Source organism: Pelophylax lessonae, assembly GCF_965119305.1.
Source record: "Pelophylax lessonae genome assembly, chromosome: 12".
In the NCBI taxonomy this organism is placed as follows: domain Eukaryota; kingdom Metazoa; phylum Chordata; class Amphibia; order Anura; family Ranidae; genus Pelophylax; species Pelophylax lessonae.
In genome coordinates this window covers 53,459,177-53,484,419 of record NC_138779.1, presented here as the reverse complement: position 1 = coordinate 53,484,419, position 25,243 = coordinate 53,459,177, and the positions used below count along the sequence as shown (strand labels likewise).

Genomic DNA, 25,243 nt, shown 5'->3' with positions numbered 1-25,243 from the left:
TTCTTTATTCTCAAATTCTGATCAGTTCCCGATGCATGTATAAATTATTCATACATTTTTGACCAATGATAACCACTAATAAAGATTCTGTGATTTATGTGCTTACAACCTGGCGGTGAGTATTCATTAAGTTTGCAATGATTTGTTTTTACATTTCTAAATCTGGTTAGAGCTTTAAGTGAGAACATTAAAAAAACAAATACATTTTGATTAATTTTATTTCATGTATCTCTATTGTAATATTTGTCTTGATTTTCTTTTACATTTCTAAATACAGTATGGTTAAACTTTAGATTTACATTAAAGAAAAAAATTGTTTGTTTTATTATTTTGCCATTTTGTTTGTACATAATCTTATCATCTTTATCTGTTTCTAGATTTCCAGAAATGTGACAAATTCTCAGCAGCTCTTTGGTCTATTTTTTGAATTTTTTTTAATGGCTGGCTAGTCCTGCTAGTTGCTGGTACTAAATTTTATTGAATGCAGGATGTTTTTAATTTATTTTCTTTAAAGTATTTTGACTTTACACCATTAATGACCAAAAATAGAGAAAAAGTTATATAGTCAAAAGACTTGTCATATCATTCCCATCTCTGTGTAACATAGGATTTGGCTTTCTATTTAATCATGATACATATGTTAAAATCCAGAATTTTTAAAATTGTCTGATGGTCATAGGGACTTGTTCAGAGTTTGTATAGAGTGTTTATAGATCAAGGATTATTTGCCGCAAATCAACAATTGGCCGTATATATAGATTATGTAGTGATGTATAATGACATGTCATTAAAAAAGAAGTATGGGATTTTTTTTGTTCATTTTAGAATCATACATTATCTAGGTGGATACAGCATCAGTCCTTCATCCGCTGACTCTAAGGCTGAGAACTGAGCAATCAAACACCGCCGATCAATCAGTTCCCAGAGCTCCCTGAGCAGAGAGCTGGTAACTGTCAGTCACCGCTCTCTGATTTGCCCCTCCAGCGCTCACCGGAGTGCTGGGCTGTGAAGGGAGTGGGAGTGGCCGGCTCAGGCTCTCGGCAGCTCAATGTAAGGCTGAGCCGGGTGCCAGTCCAGGCATGTAAGCGGATCCCAACCATATGGTTGAAATCTTTCCTGAACCTGGACTGGCTCTGTGACATCAGCCAACAGGGGGCTTGCGAAAAATGGGTCACTGGAGTGTAGAATGAACTACACTCCTGTGATGCACAGGAGAATTACTTCTAAACGAGCTTTGGCTGTACTACTTTTAAATATAAAATGAAAAAAGAAAAAAAATGTCTCCATTGTTTGTTTGAAAACTGTCATTATCTAACAAAGCAGAAGCAAATACCCTGATAAGCTGGTACAATATTATTGTGTACTGATACAAAGTGTCTTACTCTTAGACATTGTATGCTATACTAAACATTTATTTATGGTTGTTACTGAGATCTGTGATGCCCAACTTTCCCTCTCTTGCTGATAGCTGTGTTATGCGGCAAGCTTACTTAAAGATGGTGCTCATTGGACTTTTAATAGCGAAGCATATAAAAGGCGTTTATTGCTGATGCACGGGAGGCGTTGAGCTGTCTATCTCGTATAATTCAACAATGACTACAGTTTTGTCTTATTTGATGATGATAATGGTAATATCGATTTTGATCCTCATATTTGAACTCACCTGGAAAGAAAATTGGATTCAGAATATTAAAATACTTATTATAACACTTCGTTCATCTAATATAATTTGTTCAAAATATTCGAAAAATAAAAAGTTCTTCACAGTGAAAAAAAAGCACAAAAGCTATTAAGGTTGGTAAGCTTTACTTAAAGCAGAATCAAAGTTTCCTTTTTAAAAACCACTAGCAGGCTTTCTCTTAACCACTTCAGCCCCGGAAGGTTTTACCCCCTTAATGACCAGGCCATTTTTACTTTAACGTAAAATTGCGCGGTCGTGCAATGCTGTTTTACCCCCTTAATGACCAGGCCATTTTTACTTTAACGTAAAATTGCGCGGTCGTGCGACGCTGTACCCAAATACAATTGATGTCATTTTTTTTCCTACAAATAGAGCTTTCTTTTGGTGGTATTTGACCACTTCTGCGGTTTTTAGATTTTTGCGATATAAACAAAAAAAGAGCGACACTTTTGAAAAAAACGCCATGTTTTTTACTTTCTGCTATAAAATATTCCCAATAAAAATTTTTTAAAAATTTAATTTTTTGATCAGTTTTGGCCAATTTGTATTCTGCTACATATTTTTGGTAAAAAAAATCCCAAAAAGCGTATTTTAATTGGTTTGCGCAAAATTTATAGCATTTACAAACTACGGGATAGATTTTTGGACTTTTTATTTATTTGTTTTTTATTAGTAATGGCGGCGATCTGCGATTTTTAGCAGGACTTCGACATTGCAGCAGACAGATCGGACCCCTAACTGACATTTTTGACACTTTTTGGGGACCAGTGACACTAATACAATAATCAGTGCTAAATAATATGCACTGTTACTGTATAAATGACACTGGCAGGGAAGGGGTTCATACTGGGGTGGTCAAAGGGGTTAAATGTATGTCTAATATGCTTACTGACTGTGTGGGGGGATGGTTCCGTGACAGGCACAGAGAGATTGCAGTTTCAGCTCAGCTGAGGTATTTGTATATCGCTATCATATCTCTTCTCAAGCGCCTCTTCTCTTTAGGGAGAATATGTTTAGTTGTCATGTAGTTGCCCACCCGATTATTTTTATTTCAGGTCTTCTTGTAAAGTGTCTATATCCTGATGTGAAGTTATTGCCCTGCTTACTTTTGTGTCGTCAGCAAAAACTGAGATCGATCTATTTATACTGACCTCTAAATAATTTTTAAATAAATTAAACAGAATTGGTCCTAGGACAGAGCCTTGGGGTACCCCACTTACCACCTTAGACCTTTCTGGGTACACATTATTTATTACCACCCTTGTACCCTGTAACCAGTTTTCTATCCATGAACAAACCTTATGGTCCATGCCTACAGACCTCAGTTTGTAAATTAAACATTTATGGGGAACTGTATTGAATGCTTTTGCAAAATCCAGATATACCACATCCACAGGCCTTCCCTTATCTAGATGGCAGCTCCCTTCCTCATAGAATGTTAACAGATTGGTCTGGCAGGATTGACCCTTCATAAACCCATGATAATTACTACTAATGATACTGTTTTCACCAGCAAATTCTTGGATATAGTCCCTTATCTTCCCCTCCAAAAGTTTACATACTTTTGATGTTAGACTGACTGGCCTGTAGTTTACAGGAATATGTCCTTTTTGGAGTATTGGTACCACATGGGCTTTTCTCCAATCAGCTGGTACCATTCTTGTCAATATGCTGTCCATAAGGATTAGGAATAATGATCTGGCTATAACCTGAATTCTTTGAGGACTCCCTGGTGTAAGCCATCCACTCCTGGTAATTTATTTGTGTTAAGCTTTTCTAGTCTTTGCTGTACACCGCCTTCTGTTCACCACAAGAGTACATGTTACTAATAATACAATCTTGGTTGTTATACCCCTTCTTTTCCTGTGTAAAAACTGAGGAGAAGAAAGCATTTAGTAAAGTTGCCTTCCCCTTGTCATTTGTAACCATCTTCCCTTCATCATCCTTTAAGGCCAATGTGCCCTGACCCAGCTTTTTTACTGTTAATATATATTAAATATACAGGCTTAAAAGCCTATTTAGTTGTAATGTTCACTATTTTACATGCTTGCTCTTCAATACTTATTGTATTTCATGTACAGATTGACAGAGGCACCTTTTAGTGGCCGTTCTGGAACCAGGAAAATTGCTACTTTATACATTTTTAAATATCCTGAATATATGGGTGTACAGTAGGTCCAACTGATCTGGGGGGAGGTGCACAATGTCCCTTCCCCAGCCTTTGACTGGACAGTGAAAAGAGATGTAGCAGACTGATAACCTCCCCTTTAAGTTACTCTGCTCTCTCCTCCTATGGGCATGTCCTTTGCTAGCATACAGAAGAATGCAAAAGGCTGCTACCAGATAAAATTCTGATTTTTACAATACTGGCATTTAAAAAAATACACTTGAATATGTACATTAATACTGTGTCTTTTATATCTAACTGGAGTTCAGGTAGGTACGTACACTGATTGTATTTACCCACTTGAGTCCTGAATGCTGTTTTAAAATGGCACTGTGGGACTATTTGGAAGGGTCTGAAAGGTCCTTGCCTGCATTTAAGCTGGAACTGATGAATGCTAGTGACAGCCGGCATCCAGCACTAAGCCAAGGAGATAAAACAATCAACTCCTAGGCTTCTACTCTTGCTATACAGCACTCCATAGGAGTGCCCATAGCAGATTGCTGTAAACACAATACTTCTGCAATTTGTTGACACCGAAGTCAGATGACATCACACTTGACAGCACTTCCTCCTAATACAGAGGCTAACCTACAACACAATTAAGGTGCAGAAATACTTGAAACCTGCATTGGATAGCTAGCTGCCTTATCTTTATTAATAATCACACCCAAATTTACACTATATTGTAAAATGTATTGGGACACCTGAACATGAACTTTAATGGCATCCCAGTATTAGTCTGTAGGGTTCAATATTGAGTTAACCCACCCTTTGCCGCTATAACAGCTTCAACTCTTCTGGGAAAACTGTCTACAAGGTTTAGGAGTGTGTCTACGGGAATGTTTGACCATTCTTCCAGAAGTACATTTTTTAGGTCAGCCACTGATGTTGGGCAAGAAGGCCTGGCTTGCAGTCATCGCTCTAATTCATCCCAAAGGTGTTCTATCGGGTTGAGGTCAGGACTCTGTGCAGGCCAGTCAAGTTCCTCCACCCCAGACTAGCTCATTCTTGTATTAATGGACCTTGCATTAACTTGTGGACCCACTAGGCCAAGCCTTAAGATGTTATATAAGAAGACATACAGGTTGAACAATAAGACTGTGCAAAGAGCAATGATTAAATGTGCAGTAACGCACTTACTACTGGTATGACTTAAGCTGGGCTGGCCTACCCTACACCTTAAAATCTGTACAATCTCCTTTAGATCTACCAACCCATACCTCCCAACTGTCCCCTGATTTCGAGGGACTGTCCCTGATTTGGAACAAAGTCCCTCTGTCCCTCATTCCCCTTCATTTGTCCCTCATTTTTGTCTGATCTATATAGTTGTAGATAAAATGCACTTTTTATCTTTTAAAAAGTGTTTCCCAGTGGTAAACATTTCATCTAATTTCTAAATTGCTGCATTTGCAGACATCCCAACCTGCAAAAACTCATTTCAGGGAGGTGGCAAAGTCATTTCAGGGAGGTGAGCCCCCCCCACATGCCGCCGTCCCCCCCCCCCCCCACGCACGCCTGCGCCGCACCCCCCCCCCCTTTCCAATTTAACACTACCAGAGAATAATGAAATGAAATGTAATCAGTATACCTGGTCACTGGTGCTGGTCACTGATGCTGGTACTGGTCACTGATGCTGGTACTGTTCACTGGTGCTGGTACTGTACTGGTCTGGTAACTGGTGCGGGTACTGGTCACTGGTGCTGGTACCGGTCACTGGTGCTGGTACTGGCCTGGTCACTGGTGCTCGTACTGGTCTCTGGTACTGGCCTGGTCACTGGTGCTGGTATTGGCCTGGTTACTGGTGCTGGTTACTGGCCTGGTCACTGGTGCTGGTCACTGGTGCTGGTACTGGCCTGGTCACTGGTGCTGGTACTGGCCTGGTCACTGGTGCTGGTACTGGCCTGGTCACTGATTCTGGTACTGGCCTGGTCACTGGTGCTGGTACTGGTGCTGGTCACTGGTGCTGGTACTGGCCTGGTCACTGGTGCTGGTACTGGCCTGGTCACTGGTGCTGGTACTGGCCTGGTCACTGGTGCTGGTACTGGTGCTGGTCACTGGTGCTGGTACTGGCCTGGTCACTGGTGCTGGTACTGGCCTGGTCACTGGTGCTGGTCACTGGTGCTGGTACTGGTCACTGGTGCTGGTACTGGCCTGGTCACTGGTGCTGGTACTGGCCTGGTCACTGGTGCTGGTCACTGGCCTGGTCACTGGTGCTCGTACTGGTCTCTGGTACTGGCATGGTCACTGGTGCTGGTACTGGCCTGGTCACTGGTGCTCATACTGGTCTCTGGTACTGGCCTGGTCACTGGTGCTGGTATTGGCCTGGTTACTGGTGCTGGTTACTGGTGCTGGTTACTGGCCTGGTCACTGGTGCTGGTACTGGCCTGGTCACTGGTGCTGGTCACTGGTGCTGGTACTGGTCACTGGTGCTGGTACTGGCCTGGTCACTGGTGCTTGTACTGGCCTGGTCACTGGTGCTGGTACTGGCCTGGTCACTGGTGCTAATCACTGGCCTGGTCACTGGTGCTGGTACTGGCCTGGTCAATGGTGCTGGTACTGGTGCTGGTCACTGGTGCTGGTACTGGTGCTGGTCACTGGTGCTGGCACTGGTGCTGGTCACTGGTGCTGGTACTGGCCTGGTCACTGGTGCTGGTACTGGCCTGGTCACTGGTGCTGGTCACTGGTGCTGGTACTGGCCTGGTCACTGGTGCTGGTACTGGTGCTGGTCACTGGTGCTGGTACTGGCCTGGTCACTGGTGCTGGTACTGGCCTGGTCACTGGTGCTGGTACTGGCCTGGTCACTGGTGCTGGTCACTGGTGCTGGCACTGGCCTGGTCACTGGTGCTGGTACTGGCCTGGTCACTGGTGCTGGTCACTGGCCTGGTCACTGGTGCTGGTACTGGCCTGGTCACTTGCTGGTACTGTCACAGAGTGGGGTGTCACAGTGTCACGGTCCTGCGCGCGCCAAAATGCCTCCTGGAGTAGAATGTGGCTGTAGTAGAGAGCAAAGCCGCTGCTTGCTCTCTGCAGCTCCTCCCACAGGCGGAGTGCATGACTCATATCACTCCGCCTGTGAGCCGGATCTACTTTGGCTCCGACGTGATGTCTGTGCAGGCTCAGCTTGCTGACAGCTGTCACACTCCTGCCTGCATCGATCGATGAGTCATCTCACCTGACTCACTCACTCAGACTGACTCACACACAGAGCCGGGATATTGCCCTGAGCTCGCGGGTGTCCGTGAGCTCAGGGCGGATAGCGGGAGTCTCCCGCGACTTGCGGGAGACTTGAGATGTCTGCATTTGTAAATTCAAAAAGCCGGTATAAAGGAATAGTAGTGGTAAAATAAAGTACTTGTGGGTTAAACTAATCATTATTTTTTTGTATAATTCCCCTTTAAGAGGATGCAAGCGGGGGGGGGGGGGGGCTGTCCTATGCTTGCATTGCTAATAGGTGTCCCTCATTCCCATCTCAGAAAGTAGGGAGGTATGCAGCAACAACAACATACTATGAGCACCTGCCTGACTGGATACAGATGAAATGGGTTGTTTAACCGCTTAAGGACCGCCCCACGTACATATACTGCAGCAGGGTGACCTCTAAGCAAAAAATCACATACCTTTATGCAATCTTCTTCTTTGGCTCTGGGACACGCACAGCTGGAGCCAATCAGCGTTCATAGAGAGGCAGAACAGCGGTCTGTCTATGTAAACAAGGCAGACCACCTTTCTGCCAGTGTCAGGAAGGACATTCCAGCCGGCAGAATGACTCTTCTAGACAGCCTCCTGATGCACTTATTTGTGCGCATATGTGAACGTCTATTGCTTGCATTCGCGAACGTCTTTTGCTCACGTGTGCACATCTGTTGCTCGCATTGGCACCAAGAAAGTAATATAAAAACTGAACCTGTGCTATGCTTCAGTGCTCTCTTGTCTACAGCGTTCTCGTGTATACCTGCAACCTGTTAGTCTGCATCTGACTACTGTTAACGACCCGGCTTGTCTTGACTTCTCCTGAACTCTCCCTGCATTGATCCCGGCTTGCCTTTGACCACGCGTCTGCCTACGCATCTGCACCTGATCTGTCTGCCTGTTTATGACCCGGTTTGTCTGATTCTGCTCCTGTCTCCACTGCTGCTGGACTGCCTGCTGCAAGCCCCTGCCTTTGTTCCACTGGTGTCCATCCGGCATTCCTGCTCCACTGCCATCTACTGATGGTCTCAGCCTGCTCCTGTCCCCTGCTCAGCGGTTTCCATCCGGCATTCCTGCTCCACTGCCATCTACTGAAGGTCTCAGCCTGCTCCTTTCTCCTGCTCAGCGGTGTCCATCCGGCATTCCTGCTCCACTGCCATCTACTGAAGGTCTCAGCCTGCTCCTTTCTCCTGCTCAGCGGTGTCCATCCGGCATTCCTGCTCCACTGCCATCTACTGACGGTTTCAGCCTGCTCCTGTCTCCTGCTCAGCGGTGTCCATCCGGCATTCCTGCTCCACTGCCATCTACTGACGGTCTCAGCCTGCTCCTGTCTCCTGCTCAGCGGTGTCCATCCAGCATTCCTGCTCCACTGCCATCTACTGACGGTCTCAGCCTGCTCCTATCTCCTGCTCAGCGGTGTCCATCCGGCATTCCTGCTCCACTGCCATCTACTGACGGTCTCAGCCTGCTCCTTTCTCCTGCTCAGCAGTGTCCATCCGGCATTCCTGCTCCACTGCCATCTACTGACGGTCTCAGCCTGCTTCTGTCTCCTGCTCAGCGGTGTCCATCCGGCATTCCTGCTCCACTGCGATCTACTGACGGTCTCAGGCTGCTCCTGTCTCCTGCTCAGCGGTGTCCATCTGGCATTCCTGCTCCACTGCCATCTACTGATGGCCTCAGCCTGCTCTTGTCTCCTGCTCAGCGGTGTCCATCCAGCATTCCTGCTCCACTGCCATCTACTGATGGTCTCAGCCTGCTCCTGTCCCCTGCTCAGCGGTTTCCATCCGGCATTCCTGCTCCACTGCCATCTACTGAAGGTCTCAGCCTGCTCCTTTCTCCTGCTCAGCGGTGTCCATCCGGCATTCCTGCTCCACTGCCATCTACTGAAGGTCTCAGCCTGCTCCTTTCTCCTGCTCAGCGGTGTCCATCCGGCATTCCTGCTCCACTGCCATCTACTGACGGTTTCAGCCTGCTCCTGTCTCCTGCTCAGCGGTGTCCATCCGGCATTCCTGCTCCACTGCCATCTACTGACGGTCTCAGCCTGCTCCTGTCTCCTGCTCAGCGGTGTCCATCCAGCATTCCTGCTCCACTGCCATCTACTGACGGTCTCAGCCTGCTCCTATCTCCTGCTCAGCGGTGTCCATCCGGCATTCCTGCTCCACTGCCATCTACTGACGGTCTCAGCCTGCTCCTTTCTCCTGCTCAGCAGTGTCCATCCGGCATTCCTGCTCCACTGCCATCTACTGACGGTCTCAGCCTGCTTCTGTCTCCTGCTCAGCGGTGTCCATCCGGCATTCCTGCTCCACTGCGATCTACTGACGGTCTCAGGCTGCTCCTGTCTCCTGCTCAGCGGTGTCCATCTGGCATTCCTGCTCCACTGCCATCTACTGATGGCCTCAGCCTGCTCTTGTCTCCTGCTCAGCGGTGTCCATCCAGCATTCCTGCTCCACTGCCATCTACTGACGGTCTCAGCCTGCTCCTGTCTCCTGCTCAGCGGTGTCCATCCGGCATTCCTGCTCCACTGCCATCTACTGAAGGTCTCAGCCTGCTCCTTTCTCCTGCTCAGCGGTGTCCATCCGGCATTCCTGCTCCACTGCCATCTACTGACGGTCTCAGCCTGCTTCTGTCTCCTGCTCAGCGGTGTCCATCCGGCATTCCTGCTCCACTGCGATCTACTGACGGTCTCAGGCTGCTCCTGTCTCCTGCTCAGCGTTGTCCATCCGGCATTCCTGCTCCACTGTCATCTACTGACGGTCTCAGCCTGCTCTTATCTCCTGCTCAGCGGTGTCCATCCGGCATTCCTGCTCCACTGCCATCTACTGACGGTCTCAGCCTGCTCCTGTCTCCTGCTCAGCGGTGTCCATCCGACATTTCTTCTCCACTGTGATCTACTGACGGTCTCAGCCTGCTTCTATCTCCTGCTCAGCAGTTCCCATCTGGCACTCCTGCTCCACTGCCATCTACTGACGGTCTCAGCCTGCTCTTATCTCCTGCTCAGCGGTGTTCTTCCCCTGCTTGATCCTGAGAGTCCGTCCAGCCCAGCTGCTAAAAAGACCAATAGGCACTCGTGCCACTCTGCACTCCTGCCTGCTCTATCAGGGGCCCCGAGTCAGAGGTGTAAGAGAGGCCTTCTTCCTCATATCAGGCTCTTCCACCAGGTACGTGACAGCCAGAGAGGAAAATGGATATCTCATGTTTCTGCTAAGCAGAAACACAGATCTCTTTTTTCCTTTAGTCAAAGCACATCCCCCTACAGTAAAGCCCTCATAGGGAACACATTTAACCCTTTGATTGCCCCTGGTGTTAACCCCTTTCCTGCCAGTGTCAATTACACAGTGACAGTGCATTTATTTTAGCACTGATCACTGTTAGGGTGTCACTGGTCCCCAAAAAGTGTCACTTGGTGTCAGATTCGTCCGCCACAATGTCATAGTCCCACTAAAAATCCCTAAACGCTGCCACTACTAGTAAAAAATATATAAAAAATATAAAAAGTCACTAAATATATCTCATAGTTTGTAGACGCTAAAACTTTTGCACCAACCAATCAATATACACTTATTGAGATTTTTTTTACCAAAAATATGTAGTAGAATACATATTGGCCTAAAATTAAGAAATTCGATTTTTTACATTTTTTTATTGGATATGTTTTATAGCAGAAAGTAAAAAATATATATATAATTTTGTTGTTGGTCTTTTTTTTGTTTATAGCACAAAAAATAAAAACTGCCAGAGGTGATAAAATACCACCAAAGGAAAGCTCTATTTCAATTTTATGTGGGTACAGTGTTGAACGACTGCGCAATTGTCAGTTAAAGCAACACAGTGCCGTATCCCAAAAAAATGGCCTAGTCAGGAAGGGGCTAAAGCCTTCCCGGAGCTGAAGTGGTTAAGAAGGACTTGTACCATATGGTTTTGCTAGATCTGAATGAGATAGTATAGAGATTACACAATCAGATATGTGTGGCCAGTTTCGGAACTTGTGTTGATAGCTGTTAGGCTCAGTTCACACCTATACAGTTTGCTTTTGATAATTTCTGCAGTGCTTTTTGCACACGTGATTTTTACCACAGTTTTACTGTGATTTGCGTTTTGCATTTTTTATGCTTTTTTTTTTTTTTTTGGCCAATTTGTTGTTCGGCAGATAAAAAATGCAAATCGAGGCAAAAACCACACTACATGCTTTCTGCAGCTTCTCCACTGAAGACTATGGAACCAAATAAAGCATTGTTTTGCTTTGAAAAAAGTTCCTGACCCTTTCCAAAAATGCAGCAGCCAAAAAAAAGCATAGATATGAACATTTACCATAGGAAACCATGTTAAATGGACTGTAGTGCGTTTCTGCACAAAGCAATAAAAAACGCATAGGTGTGAACCAGAGCTTGAGTCTAGTAAACACATTTTTGCTCAGAAATAAAAAGGAAAGGTCGCTGACTCGCTGTACTATGATGATTGTGCGGCGATCTCCTCCACTGTTCTATTGTCTTCTGACAGGGGTACTGCACCACCCCCACCAGAACACACCAATCAGCACTCACAGCCATTGGCTGCCAGCGCTGGTCAGCTGCTGGTTGGCTGCTGGTTTTCCAGCATACCCGTTCAAAAGAAGTCGTTTTGTGAGAATGACTTCTGTCAGGAAGGTAGCTGTACACGCTGTTCGAATGTCGGCTGGTTTCTGCTGAACTGGCTGATATTTAGATCAGGTGTACCCAGCATTAGAGACTCCCAGGCAGTGGTGCTGGTGGTGTCCTATTTGAAACGCGTACTATTTGGGTGCCTTGCACTGCGCTTAGCAATGAAGACAAACGCACCTTCTTAAACAGACATTGGTACAAGCAGTATGATTGGCTGCACGTGTCAATACATTTTTTTTTTTCTTTTCAGTTTGATCAAAAATTTTGTATTTGTATCGTTTCTCCAATTGTTCTTGATGTTTCTATGTTCTTCCCAGGACTTCATGTCCTCCTGTAGTGACTGTGACCTAGCCCAGAAGGAGAAATATTTAGGAAGCACTTACCATTTTTGACCAGTAGATGGGGACATCACAGCAGAGAATGTTAATATTAATTCCCAAATTGGCCAAATTAGCTTCTTTGAGTGGTGTAATATTATAGGTTATTTTTGTGCTCGGTGGGGTGTTCTGTAGAAATAAAGAATAATGATGCTATTAAATATTCACCTATCATCCTGTGCTACCTAAACAAATGAAAAATACCTAGCAAAAGATTGGGGTGCTTTGAGCATTGTAGGGACTGCACAGACAGTGGTGAGAGCAGGAAATAAGGGTTAGGCCCCGGGTGTAAAAGGGAGGAGAGGCATGCAGTAATAGTGAGAGGTGAGCATTGAGTGAAAATGGGGGCGGGGTGAACTAGCTTGCTGAGAGAGGTGCAGTGGTGATTGGGGGTGCCCAGCAGTGAAAGTGAGAAGAGGGGCGTACAGGCGCAGTGTTAAGCATGAGGTGGGATATGGCCTACAAGCAAGGTGATGGTAGTGAAGACACATTGGCAAGAGGAGGGGTAAAGATGCAGTGGTGAAAAAGGGGGGTTAGCAAGGGCACAGAAATGTTTAGTAGTGTGTAGCAACATGTATAGGCATGCAGTGAGGGCAGTGTGAAGTATCCATAGGGAGAGTTGTCAGAGGGGTGTCCAGGCGTAGTGATGAGAGCAAGGGGGTTCAGACATGGTGGTGAAATGGGGGTGTGCGGTTGTGATGTTGAGAGAAAAAGGGATGAGTGAATTGTGCGGATCAGATGGTGTTGGGATGGATCAGAGTGATGGTGGGGTTGCTGGCATGTTGGCTAGAGAAGGGGACAGTGTGCAGGTATTTTGGTGGGAGTGGTGGGGTGTGTGTGTGGGCAGTGGGTGGTTTAGGGGGGGGGGGCTACAGGTCGGGTTATTTATGGACGGAGGTAGGCGTGTCCCTCTCAAGGGGTATTTCAAAGTAGTTCCCAGTGACCAGAGATGTATAGTAACTAAGTAGAACTACTTCACTACTGTACTTAAGTACCGAAAGGCGGTATCTGTACTTTCCTGGAGTAGAATTTTTTTCTCCTACTTCCACTTTTACTTCACTACATTTTTTCAATGATTTCAATACTTCTACTCTGATATTTTTTTTTGTGCTGCATAGTTACTCGTTACTATTATACAAATTACCACTGCCAGAACAGTAGATGGCAGGTTTCATGAAGCTCAAAACATGTGTATTATCAGCGCATACGAAAATAAATGCTACTGTATGTATAAATAAAAGCTGCATTTGAAATAATAAAAAACAATATGATGTTCAAACTTTTGACTTTTTTCTTTAATAGCTACATAACACAGTACTTGTACTTTTACTTTCAGTACTTGAGTAGCAATTTTTTTTTCAAAACTACTGGTACTTTTACTTTCTGTACTTGAGTAGCAAATTTTTTAAAAAACTACTTGCAATACTTAAGTACAAAAAATGTTGAATACTTTAGTACTTCTACTCAAGTCACTTTTTGATCGAGCAATTGTACTTTTACTCAAGTATGGGTTTCGAGTACTTTATACAACTCTGCCAGTGACTTGTACAATGAAAAGTAGATTCAATAACAAAGGCATCCATCCAATAACTGAATTTTGAACAAATATTATGTTGGCAGTGTGATTGCAGAGATAAATTCCCTAAGATCTAGCAAGACAAAAAGAACATTCAATGCAAACAAGGAAGCTGTGATGGAAAAATAGATGTCCATGTTACGGACGTGACGTCAGACTATTTCCATCTTGCGTGACCACCATCTAAATGCCAACAAACTGAGAGGTTGTCACTGAGTTTGGTTATGCAACTACGCAATTAACCCTTTACTCTGCCACCAAATTTATTTATTGAAAAATATCAAATGTTCACAATATTAGCAAAAGCAATTATGACCTAAAAATAAATGTCTGTTACACACATTGTCACCACAGACAGATATATCCAGAGGTTTGCCATATAGTTGCCCTCTTTAAAGAGACAGGGACTGCAATCAATGAGCAATATGTCTCAGTGGTTCTCATACAGGTGTTCTTTGCTTTGATGGTAAAGGAGAGCAGAGGCTGTGAATGCAGTCCCTCTTTTCTTGTCCACGAGGGGGACATTGACAGAAATTATCTGATTAATTAAGAGGTCTGAAGAGTGCCCAATAGGATGTCACAGGTTAATGACCATAAGAAGGGATGAGTGGATTGTGTGGATCAGATGGTGTTGGGAGAAGACTGATGGTGGTGTTGCTGGTGTCTTGGCTAGAGAAGGGGACAGTGTGAAGGTATTTTGGTAGGAGTGGTGGGGTGTGTGTGTGGGCAATGGGTGGTTTGGGCGGGGGGGGGGGGGGCTACAGGTGCATTAGTGAAAGTTGAGGAGGGGGCATGTAGACATGGGTTGGGTTGTGCACGGGCACATTAGTAGAAGAGGGGCATCTCACAGGTGTTTTGGTAAAAGTGGGGCTAAGCATGCACAGGTGCAGTGGTGGAAGAAGTAATGTAGGCATGATGTAGGAAATATAACTGCAGGTACAGTGGATGCTGAGAGAAGGGGGTTATAGGCACAGTAAATGAGGAAATCTAGCTGAAGGTATAGTGGGTGTTGAGACAAGGCAGGTCGGACAAGGTGGTGAGTCAGTGAAGGGGTTTGCAGGCATATTTGGCAGTAAAAGAAATGAAGTTGCTATTGAATTGAATGTTGATAGAAAATAGGCTGCAGGCACGGTGGGTTCTAGAGGAAATGTCAGTGTGACATGGTGCATGCGGGGAGATGTGGGGGTGATGGGGGAAATTTGCAGGAAGGAGGATCAGTAGTAGTGGGGAGAGGGGCTGGCTGACATTGTAGGAGGGGTGTTGGGTGATAGTGGGGGTTCTGGCTGACATTGTAGGGGGTGTTAGGTGATGGTGCAGGTAAAAGTGGTTAGGTGATAGGTAGGGTACACTAAGCAGCAGCAACAGAGTTATGTTCCCTTCCCACACACAACCCATCGCTTTTCCTGTTTGCACCGCTGGAGATGCTGACAGAGGGGTTGAAAGGCTGCTTTTTTCTGCTGCTGTTGCAGTCGTCCCCTCCTCAGACTGCCTGCTGTCTGAGCCCTGATTATAGTTTGAAATCTGTCAGCAGGGCTGCTGTTAGAAATCATGTGGCCGTACAGCTTTCCTGACAGGGGACAGCCTCCCCAAAAAAAAATATCAAGACATTATTTTCACTAAATATACATTAAAATCATAATTAGGGGACACAATCACAAAATAACTTACAGAATTCCTGCTAAATCTAAGACCAAATTCCATTGAGTTGATAAAAAAAGCTCTATGTGTGATGATCTTTGGCTCACTCAACTGGGTGCTGTGGCCTGTACAGGTTGAATCATTCTTTTTATATTTGGTTGGAGCTGTGTACAGGCAGTGTATGTTACGCTTTGGGGACACAGTCGTAGGTCCTAATTTGTCAGGCAAGTGGGTGCTGGTATACAGCTTTGAACACTGACAGTGCATATTTGGGGCACAGTTTACTATGCTTCAGTTATGAATGAACACAGTGAGTGATCAGTACCGATCCCTCACTGTGTTCATTCAGGAAATGAAGGGACCGGTGAATATGACATTTATTGCCCTTCTATCCCCCCTATCCTGAAACGATTCCCTGTGACATGCAGCAGCCAGCAGAAGGGAGAGGAGGGGAAGCTGGAAGAGCTAAGGGGGAAACAGGAAATCAGGGGGCCCGGGCCACAGGGGGAAATTAATTCTAGACAGATGAACAGAGTTTGTGATCGGTGCAGTGGGGGTGTAATTACTGGAACCAATCGCCTTGCGTGACTCCCCCTGCAGGAGCTGAAAATCAGCGGGAAAGAGAGGAGGGGAATCTGGAAGCACTGTAGAGAAAAGGGGCACAGAGGGGACCTGCAAAGCAAAGTAAAGGGGGGTGATTGGTGTGGGGTATCAATTACTGGAACCAATCCCCCCATGGCTCTACCTACAGCAGCTGAAAGCTGGTGGGAGGGAGGGGAGGAGAAGCCTGCTTATAGCTGCTGCAGAGAGAGCCATGGGAGATTGGATCCAGTAATTGACCACCACCCCCCCCCCCCACTGCATCAATCCCCCCTTTTGTCCACAATCCCCTTCCTTCTGCTTTCAGCTGCCTGGGCCCCACGGTTAAACTGGCCCAGGCCCAGTACAGGAGGGATGGCTATATCCCCTTATCAGCGGCCCTGTCTGTCAGGGATGAGGAGGAGATGGCTGCAGCAGTAGAGATGTTCTTGACCGTCTGTTATCCCCGTGGACTGTATCTCTGGCAGGAGGAAAAGGATGTGATTCTGTGCCGGGAGGGAGGGCTCTTATTAGTAAAGCAGGCAGCAAGAGTGCGGCATTCAGGGGAATGTCCCTTCCTCTGATTGCTCCTAAGCACTGTAATATGACCACGCAGAGTGACCAGACATTACAGCACAGCAGTGGTGGGGCTCAGGTGCAGGCGTTGGGCTCAGGTGCAGGTGTGGGGCTCCAGAGCATGTTGTTGCTGTTGTTCCTTTCTCAGCCTCCTGCCTGAAGCCTCTCCTCCTCCTAGGGAGACTGGACAGAGTAAAGAATATCTAGGGACTGGTAGGGGCAGAGCGAGGATCTTTGATAAGCGGGCTGCAGGAGGTTGGTAAAAGCAAAATGACAGGCTGAGGCACATCTGATTTGATGTGGAATATTCTTACAGCCCGATTGGCCAATGGAAGAGGTAGGGAGCAGAAGAGAGGAAGGGGAACTTGCTACAGTAGGCAGAATCTACCAGTGGCAAAACAGAGGGGTTGCGGGGGGGCTCTGACTAAGATATTATCCTAATGGCAGTGGTCTCCAAACTGTGACCCGGGGGCAGAATGCAACCTCTGCTTGCATTTATCTGGCCCTTGGGGCACTATTCCTCCCATTGACACCCATAATGGGCCTTTATTACTCCCCGTAATGCCAAATGTGGGGCACTGTTTACTACCACTAATGCCAGAACAATTTTTACTCCCAGTGGCCACAGTCTGGCACCCCTAATGCATGAAGGACAGTACAGTGGCCCTTTGTTTAAAAAGATTGGAGAACTCTGCTCCATGGGAAAGTTAAACTGCAGAGAAAATGTAATTCTAACTTAGCTTTCATGTTATTAAGGAAGGAAGGAAAGGTGTAAGGTGCCCTTTCTCCAGGTAGGTATCTGAGTGTACTGTATATTCCATCTGATGTAAGAGAGATTCCCTTAGGCAACTTTTTAGAGGACAGGGGCCGTGGATCAGCTTAAAACTCAGATCTACTGTTATTAAATTGAGGAGAGTAACAAACAGGTTGTGTAAAGACCGTGACTGATTTTTATTTAAAGTCGCATTCTTTAGACAACCAGAGCAATTAAGGATTAGGAAAGATCCTCATCATTAGGTACTGAAATAATTCTATTTTGGAAAAACAGAGCCAGAATGGTCCTGGGAAATAAACTGGGTATTACCCAGAGAAAAGGTATTCAGTAGTCGCTAATTTTGCCCAACCTTTTGTTATAGAATACTGTACATTTCCTTGATCACCTTCTAAACCCCAATAAAGGGGGGTCTTCCAAACCCCAGAACCCTGAAATGTATTGGATTTCTATTGAATTTAATTTGACCTTATTATGACTGGATGTTTTTTTACCAGTCTGAATAAACTTAAGAAACTGTTGTCTGTGAAAACCCCAGGAGATCATCAGTTACATAAATACCTAAACCAGCCCATCTGGCAGCAACAATCATGCCATGATCAGAAGATAAGATTTTTTCCCTATTGAATTATGTGAACATTATCTGAACTTTACCTGTGCATTATGTACTGTAATGTATTGCTCTGCTGCCACATGATTGGCTGTTCCTAATATTTATAGTACAGGCTTTAACAGACAATATGTGCACTCAAGCGGTCGGTGAATGTGTATATTATCTATGATCTTAGATATACAGTAAGTAAAGTATTATGATATTGCCAATGGATGGAGTTCTCTGTTAAAAACTGTTAAAAAGAGGAATGATTACGATGTGTGCATATAAGGTGTCACTGCTTGCAGGATACACTTTGTTTTTATAGATACGGGTATCTCTATTAGACTTACATTGCTCTGGAAGTTTCTTATCATCTTCAATATTTCAGGTATTGATGGAGTTTGGGCCTCATCCATCCTCAGTAAGTAACATTTGTTGCTGTTAGAAGTCCGGATGCCAATGATTCTCTGTGAGGAGGAAATATTTGTTGATTATCACATGATGTGACTACTGGTGACAGAAACCCCAGATCACCACTTACCCGCTTATAATCATACAGGATGGTGGAAGAAGAATTATTGATGAGGACAAAGAAGACGGCCACATTTTCCTGTTCATTCAGGAAGATCGTCTGCTGGAAGTTGATCCCGTCCTGAGAGCTAAGTGGCATCATCACCATCTACATTAAAAAATATGGCCAGTGTTATTGGGGGGGGGGGGGACTACAACAGTCTACAGTGTGCTATTCTTTGGAACTCAATTTTAAACAATTCTTAATGTGTATCTGTTGGGTGTAGAAAGGTTGAGATGTTTCCTACCATTTCCTTGTGTTTCTGAGTCATGTAGACTCCAAATAGAGTTGACACAACAATGATGAGGACAAGAAGAAGTGCCACGGAAACTGCCACAAACCATGTCTTCTTGGGCTGCTTCATCACGGGGAAAGGGCTGTATGGCTGATGGATATAGAATACAAAAATAGAAAACATAATCTTATATCTCTCCTTATTTTGGACCCAAATCACTTTTCTGCTCTGCTTCTGTTGTAAACTAATTTTGTCATTACGTCACTCCCAAAAATGTTTGAGTATGGTGTAATCTCATGCTTTATAATTCAGCATCCTACTACATTGATACTGCTGTTTTTACTTTGTAGCAGATTATGGTTACGGTATTATTATTATTATATTTTTATTATTATTATATTATTATATTTTTATTATTATATAATAATATATATAATATTATTATATAGCACCAATAGTTTGAACAGTGCTTTACAACATAAAGGAGTCAGTACAGTTACAATACAATTCAATACAAGAGAGTTAGGAGGGCCCTGCTCATGACAGATTACAATCGAATACAGCCACAGCTGCCCACTAAGCATGCCCATAGATTTCCCTCCCTGCCATGTTAACACATTGTACAGTATATAGTAATGCAGACATCAAGCCCACTGGACGCATTTGGTATGAAATGGAATGTTAATTTCGAGCCAGGTCTTTGTGTCCAACATCAGTACCTGACTTCACAAATATTCTTTTGGACCCGAATTTCCACAGATATCCTTAAAAAATTTTGTGAAAAGCATTTGCAGAAGTTTGGATGTTTTTATAGCTGCAAAGGGAGGTCATATTCTACAAATATTTGGCTATTTAATGTATATTAATATATTTATTCACACCCAGATGTTTTATTTATATATTTCAGATTTAGGAGAAATAATGTGTTATAATAAACAGGATGTAGTGAGATCTAAAAGCCCAGAAATAAAGACAAGGTACAATTGTTTGACCCCCTGGCCCTGCAGACAGTTGTAGCTCCTGTAGAAGATAAGTGATATCAAAGGCAACAGAGAAACTCACAGGAAGGTTTCCATTGCTGTTCTTTGTGTCTTTTTCCTCCATGTTGCTATGAAGAGGTCTCTTGGAAAGGTCTCCTGATAGATGCAGCGTCGGGTTATTTATGGACGGAGGTAGGTGTGTCCCTCTGAAGAGTTATTTCAAAGTGGTTGCCAGTGACTTGTACAATGAAAAGTAGATTCAATAACAAAGGCATCCATCCAATAACTGAATTTGAACAAATATAATGTTGGCAGTGGGATTGCAGAGATAAATTCCCTAAGATCTAGCAAGACAAAAAGAACATTCAATGCAAACAAGGAAGCTGTGATGGAAAAATAGATGTCCATGTTACGGACGTGGCGTCAGACTACTGCCACCTTCACCAACTTGTGACAAATTGCTGGTCAACCTTACACCTTGCTGTCACTGATTTGCAACAATGCCACTCTCAGCCTCACTCTGCACAAAGATTTTCTATCTTGCGTGACCTCCATCTAAATACCAACAGACTGAGAGGTTGTCACTGAGTTTGGTTATGCAACTACGCAATTAACCCTTTACTCTGCCACCAAATGTATTTATTGAAAAATATCAAATGTTCACAATATTGGCAAAAGCAATTAAAATAAATGTCTGTAACACACACTGTCACCACAGACAGATATATCCAGAGATTTACCATATAGTTGCACTCTTTAAAGAAACAGGGATTGCAATCAAGGAGAAATATGTCTCAGCGGCTCTCATACAGGTGTTCTTTGCTTTGATGGTAAAGGAGAGCTGAGACTGTGAATGCAGTCCTTCTTTTCTTGTTCATGAGGATGATGCTGACAGAAATTATCTGACCAATTAGGAGGTCTGAGGAGTGCCCATTAGGATGTCACAGGTTTATAACCATACAATGTCCATTCCCTACCATACAGTTTTTTACAGGTATTAACCACTTCAGCCCTGGATGAAGGATCCCCTTCATGACCAGGCCATTTTTTGCAATATGGCACTATGTGTCTTTAAATAACAATTGCGCGTTCTACACTGTACCCAAATATAATGTATGTCCTTTTTTCCCCACAAATGGAGCCTTCTTTTGATCACCTCTGTGTTTTGTAGTTTTTGCGCTATATAGAAAAAAAATGTCTGACAACTTTATAAAAAAAAAAAATTATTTTTTGTAAAAACAAAATCCCAATATGTGTATATTAATGGGTTTGTGCAAAATCTATAGTGTCTACAAACTATGGGATATATTTATGAAATTTTTATTTCTTTTTTTACAAATTCATTAATTTATTTTTTGCTAGTAATGGTACCGATCAGCGACCTTTAGCAGGACTGCGATATTGCAGCGGGCAGATCAGACACATAACTGACACTTTTGACACTTTTTTGGGGAACCAATGACACTAATACAGTGATCGGTGCTAAAAATATGCACTGTTGCTGTCAGTTTTAATTTTTCGTCACCAAAAACATTTTCATTAAGATTTTCATCAGTGGCCTTTTTTACAGTGACGAAAACTAAACAAAAAGTACACCCCATTTTCGTCCACTGACGAAAACAATGACGAAAATCAATTCCGTTTTCGTTAAAGTAAACAATCACCATGTAAAACAACCTATTCAGTTTAAAATAGAAATGAAAGGCAAAACATTTTTGTATAGATAATAAAAAACATTGTAAATACCTTTTTTCCATTTTTTATAAGTAATCACATTCCCTATGTTCTCAGCTTCATAAGAGCTGAGGGAGGGGAAGCAGCAGCACACTGAGCTTCCCAGTGAATGACTGTGCATTCAGGACAAGTCTGATCATTGGAGGAGAGTTCCCAACATGTAAAGAAAACAAGCAAAGAAAGGCGCCTCTAAGTGTAGACTGTATATTCAATTTTAATTGTAATAAACACAAAACTCACATTGAAGTTTGTGGGGTGGAGCATATAAGGCGATGAAATGCCCAAACAAAATGTGGTGAATGAACCATCTTTCTCCTGCGCTCAGAAAAAGAGGCTTCCCCAACTGCTTTTCCAACTGGACTTTATGAATGGCGTCTCGGCTGGCTAAGATCTTGCTGCCCTAAAGGACTAGGGCAGTCCAACAATACTGCAAACAAAAACACAAAAGAAAGGCGCACTGACCTAGCGCATTATCCTCAATATAGGCTTTAATATCAAAACATAAAAATGGCTACTCACAAATGCAGGTGAAAATCAATCACATCAGACTCATAAACTTGAGTATCAGAAGTAGCCCATACAGATGTCCATTGTCTTATTAGGATGACGGCTGATGCGTTTCGAGGCAAATGCCTCTTCCTCAGAGCCACTGTGGCATGATCTACTCACAGGTTTAAATACCTGTGAGTAGATCATGCCGCAGCATTACCGGCCTCCTCAGACCACCGTCCAGAGCACTGTGCAGCATTACAGGCCTCCTCAGACCATCCAGAGTGGCTAAATCTGTAAGTTTGTTCAAACCTTAATACCATAAATAATTATTATTATTAGTTTGGAAATTGTAGAGAAATGCCTAAATATTGCATCACAATTTACCTAAACCCATTTGATTTTAGACCACTAAAATTAGTTGTAGTCGATTAAAATGTACTGAAGCTTTTAGTCGACTAAATATGTTTAAAACAAAAACAACTGCAAATTACTAAAATGGGACTACAACTAAAACGGCATTTTAGTCAAAAGACTGACTAAAACTAAATTGAAATTTCCTGCCAAAATTAACACTGGTCACTAATGACACTGGCTGGGAAGGGGTTAACATCTGCCTGTGTACTGAACGATCATCTCGTGGACATCGAGTCTGCGGGACCCACTGATTGGCTCGCTCTGTATAGAATCGCAGGGGAAGTGAGCCACCAGCGGCACGCACTCGCGCCTGCTACCCGGAAGTGCAGGATCACATGCTGGCAGTTGGCAATTGGTTAATATCTTCTAATATGTACAGGTTGCATTCTGGTAACTGGTATATTATTATTCGTAGCATGGAATTTCCATTCCAGAGCTGAACTAAAGAAGTTTTTTTTTTTGGGGGGGGGGACTTTGAATGAGACGTATAGTGACATACACTTCCATCCCTAAATCTATATATAAGAAAAAGGAGGGTTGGGACTTTAAATGAGGCATGTGTCACATGGCTAACAAACTAGTCAATGTTAAAAAAACGTATGTTTATTTTCTTGGAACAATAAATAGCAGAGCAGTATCGCAGTGGGTACATACATAGGATTGTAAACATGTCAATGACATATTGCAAATCATATATTGTATACATATAAATAACATGTGCAGAAGTCGCAGTGGCGGTGTTGCCGTCTTGGCTGACACTTGGGGACCTGCATCTGAGCCTCAGGGGGCGGAGATAGCCGCTCCAGTGAGGACGCTTCTCCTCCTTCGTCGTGCCAGCGTGACGTTAAGTGGGACTCTCCTGAACAGGCTGTGAGCATATAACACCCTCATTCAGGATTAGCAAGTTCCTTTGGTAACAAATCCTATGGAATACAACGCTTTGTAGCACCAGAAGGTAATCACGCTGCATCTTTAGTTCACTAACATTTCTGCTTTTTGAGCACACATCTTCACTTTCCTTTTCTTTGATGGCATATAAGTCACCCCTATATCACATTATATATTTTTCCCACAATTCTCTTTTTTATTTTCCCCACTCTATGGTCACGCTTTTTTGGCCCAACTTGCTTTTCCACATTGGTTCTGTACCCTTCACTCTATTTGTTTATGGGCCCCTCTCACGTTTATCAGCATACCATTATTATACATTCATTGTTATATACAATTTATTTAAATTCACAGAATTGGAGCCCATACCTACTATCACTTGGATACTTTTCTTTTGGGAGATAATTTAGGTGCTCCTGCTCCCTTCATGAGTCCCTGTTACTTCAGCTCCCAGGACAGACATTACAAGCAGCCCTTGCCTCCAGCTTCACATGCTCCACACACAGCTGATATGTGAGTATTCAAAGGGATGGGCAAATGTCTCTTAACTTAAAAGTCTATGGAGGTGCACTCCTGGGATTATAGAAAGGAATTTAGTACTGTTATGTGTCCCTATTCTACAAAAATGTCATGTCTGACCTGCGATTCCTGGAAAACATGGTTGCTTGGCGCACTCATGCAGCCTTTAGGGCGCCCAGTCTGTATTATCATCACAGTCCATACCTCCAGATTGCACAGTATATAAAGTATAACTAAAGCAAATGATAGATTAGTGAAAGGTTAGAGCCACTGCCATTTATTTATTGCTTTATGTGTCCCAGTTTGAGGGAATCGCTCTCTCTAACTGCTCTGTCGCCAGGAATGAAAATAAGGTTTAATCCAAAATTTTGAGTTGACACCAGAACAGGAATAGAGGGGAAATCTTGTTCCTGTGAGGCTGGGTTCACACCTAATTCAGACGCGGCTGACAGCAGGGGCCTGATGCGACCCTGTTCTCCGTTTTAGGGACAAACCAGGTCCGAATTTTTGCCTGAAAGACACACAGGGCCCCTGTGCAATTCGCTCCACAGCCACCCGGGAGATGTGTTAACCGCCACCATTGAGGTTTTGGTCTCAGTGGTGCATTTCCGTGCACCTTCACTTCCCCTTCAGACACTTATTTTCCTGCTTGCTTTCACTTTCTCCATGGATATTGGTTCTATAACTATTTTTACTCATCCTTACATTATGTAGGAGTACAAAGGAAAATTCCCCTGGGTTTGGGATTTTTTTAGGCACACAATTATAAATGATTTAGAGGTCTATGCAAAAAATTATAACATTTATTAAAGTGATAAACATATAAATGTAAACGATATAAACATTACAGGCAATGTATGATCATCAAGAGTACAACCATAACCATGAGATGACAAGAACCAGTGCCCAATATATTTCAGAAAGTCAGTTCCCTTCTTCAGGGGTGGTTCAAACTGGGAAGTGTTCTGACAACAAAAACAACAATATGATTATGCCGTTGAACATTGTGAAGACATTCATTATAGCATATATTGTTCATATACACATAACATCAAGTGAATCCATGTATTTTTCTATGTTTGTTATAAGGTAACCTGTATAGCTGTTGATGTTGTTAAAAAGAAAAGAACACTTACATGGTTAGTCTTGTGATAAACGTAAAGCCTGTAGGGTGGTTAAAAACAAGCTGGTCTGCCGCAAATGTGAATCCACCGTCCTAGATGTTTGTATGTCCCATAGGTCAGGAACGACCAGTGTGTTGGATTATATCATGGGAAAGATCTTACTGTGGGCCCCCTGTCTCCAAGCAAGTGTGGCCACCTGAAGTCCCAAAAGGAGGCTAAGGCACCAGAGGGTAGACAATATGGACCAACTATGGGGGGAGATATAACAAATAAGGGATATATTAATTAGTTTTAAAATCATTAAAGATCTCCAAAGACTTGCCAGACACCTGGGTCATCAGAGATGAAGTCCAGTGTGTCCTGTAGCAAAGTATAGAGGATAAGCAATTACCTGTATGGCCGTGGACAGCGAGCAGCACATATGGGGATCAACCAGCGTGGTCCAGAAAGTATGAGAATTGCGAGATAGTGTGTGGGTTTAAATGTTACCTTAATTAGG

At 43.8% G+C, this 25,243-nt stretch overlaps 1 protein-coding gene across 1 annotated transcript; it reads right to left on the bottom strand.

Moving 5' to 3' along the window:
- Positions 1-1,234: 1,234 nt before the first annotated feature.
- Positions 1,235-19,795, bottom strand: LOC309568246 (surfactant protein C-like). The gene is made up of 6 exons (XM_082273913.1): positions 19,656-19,795; positions 18,606-18,743; positions 18,329-18,466; positions 18,138-18,254; positions 12,058-12,180; positions 1,235-1,663 (listed from the first exon to the last, which is right to left on the bottom strand). Exons 1-6 carry the CDS (start codon positions 19,695-19,697, stop codon positions 1,610-1,612), a joined length of 612 nt encoding a protein of 203 aa, XP_082130039.1. The 5' UTR covers positions 19,698-19,795; the 3' UTR covers positions 1,235-1,609.
- Between the last annotated feature and the right edge of the window lie 5,448 nt (positions 19,796-25,243).

Bases quoted from the DNA above. Each gene is read 5' to 3' on its own strand.
- LOC309568246 (XM_082273913.1), bottom strand. From the start codon at position 19,697: ATGGAGGAAAAAGACACAAAGAACAGCAATGGAAACCTTCCT. The intron at 18,744-19,655 runs GTGAGTTTCTCT...TATATCCATCAG, and splicing joins ACAGCAATGGAAACCTTCCT to CCATACAGCCCTTTCCCCGT. The intron at 1,664-12,057 runs GTAAGTGCTTCC...TTTTCTTTCCAG, and splicing joins CCATCTACTGGTCAAAAATG to GTGAGTTCAAATATGAGGAT.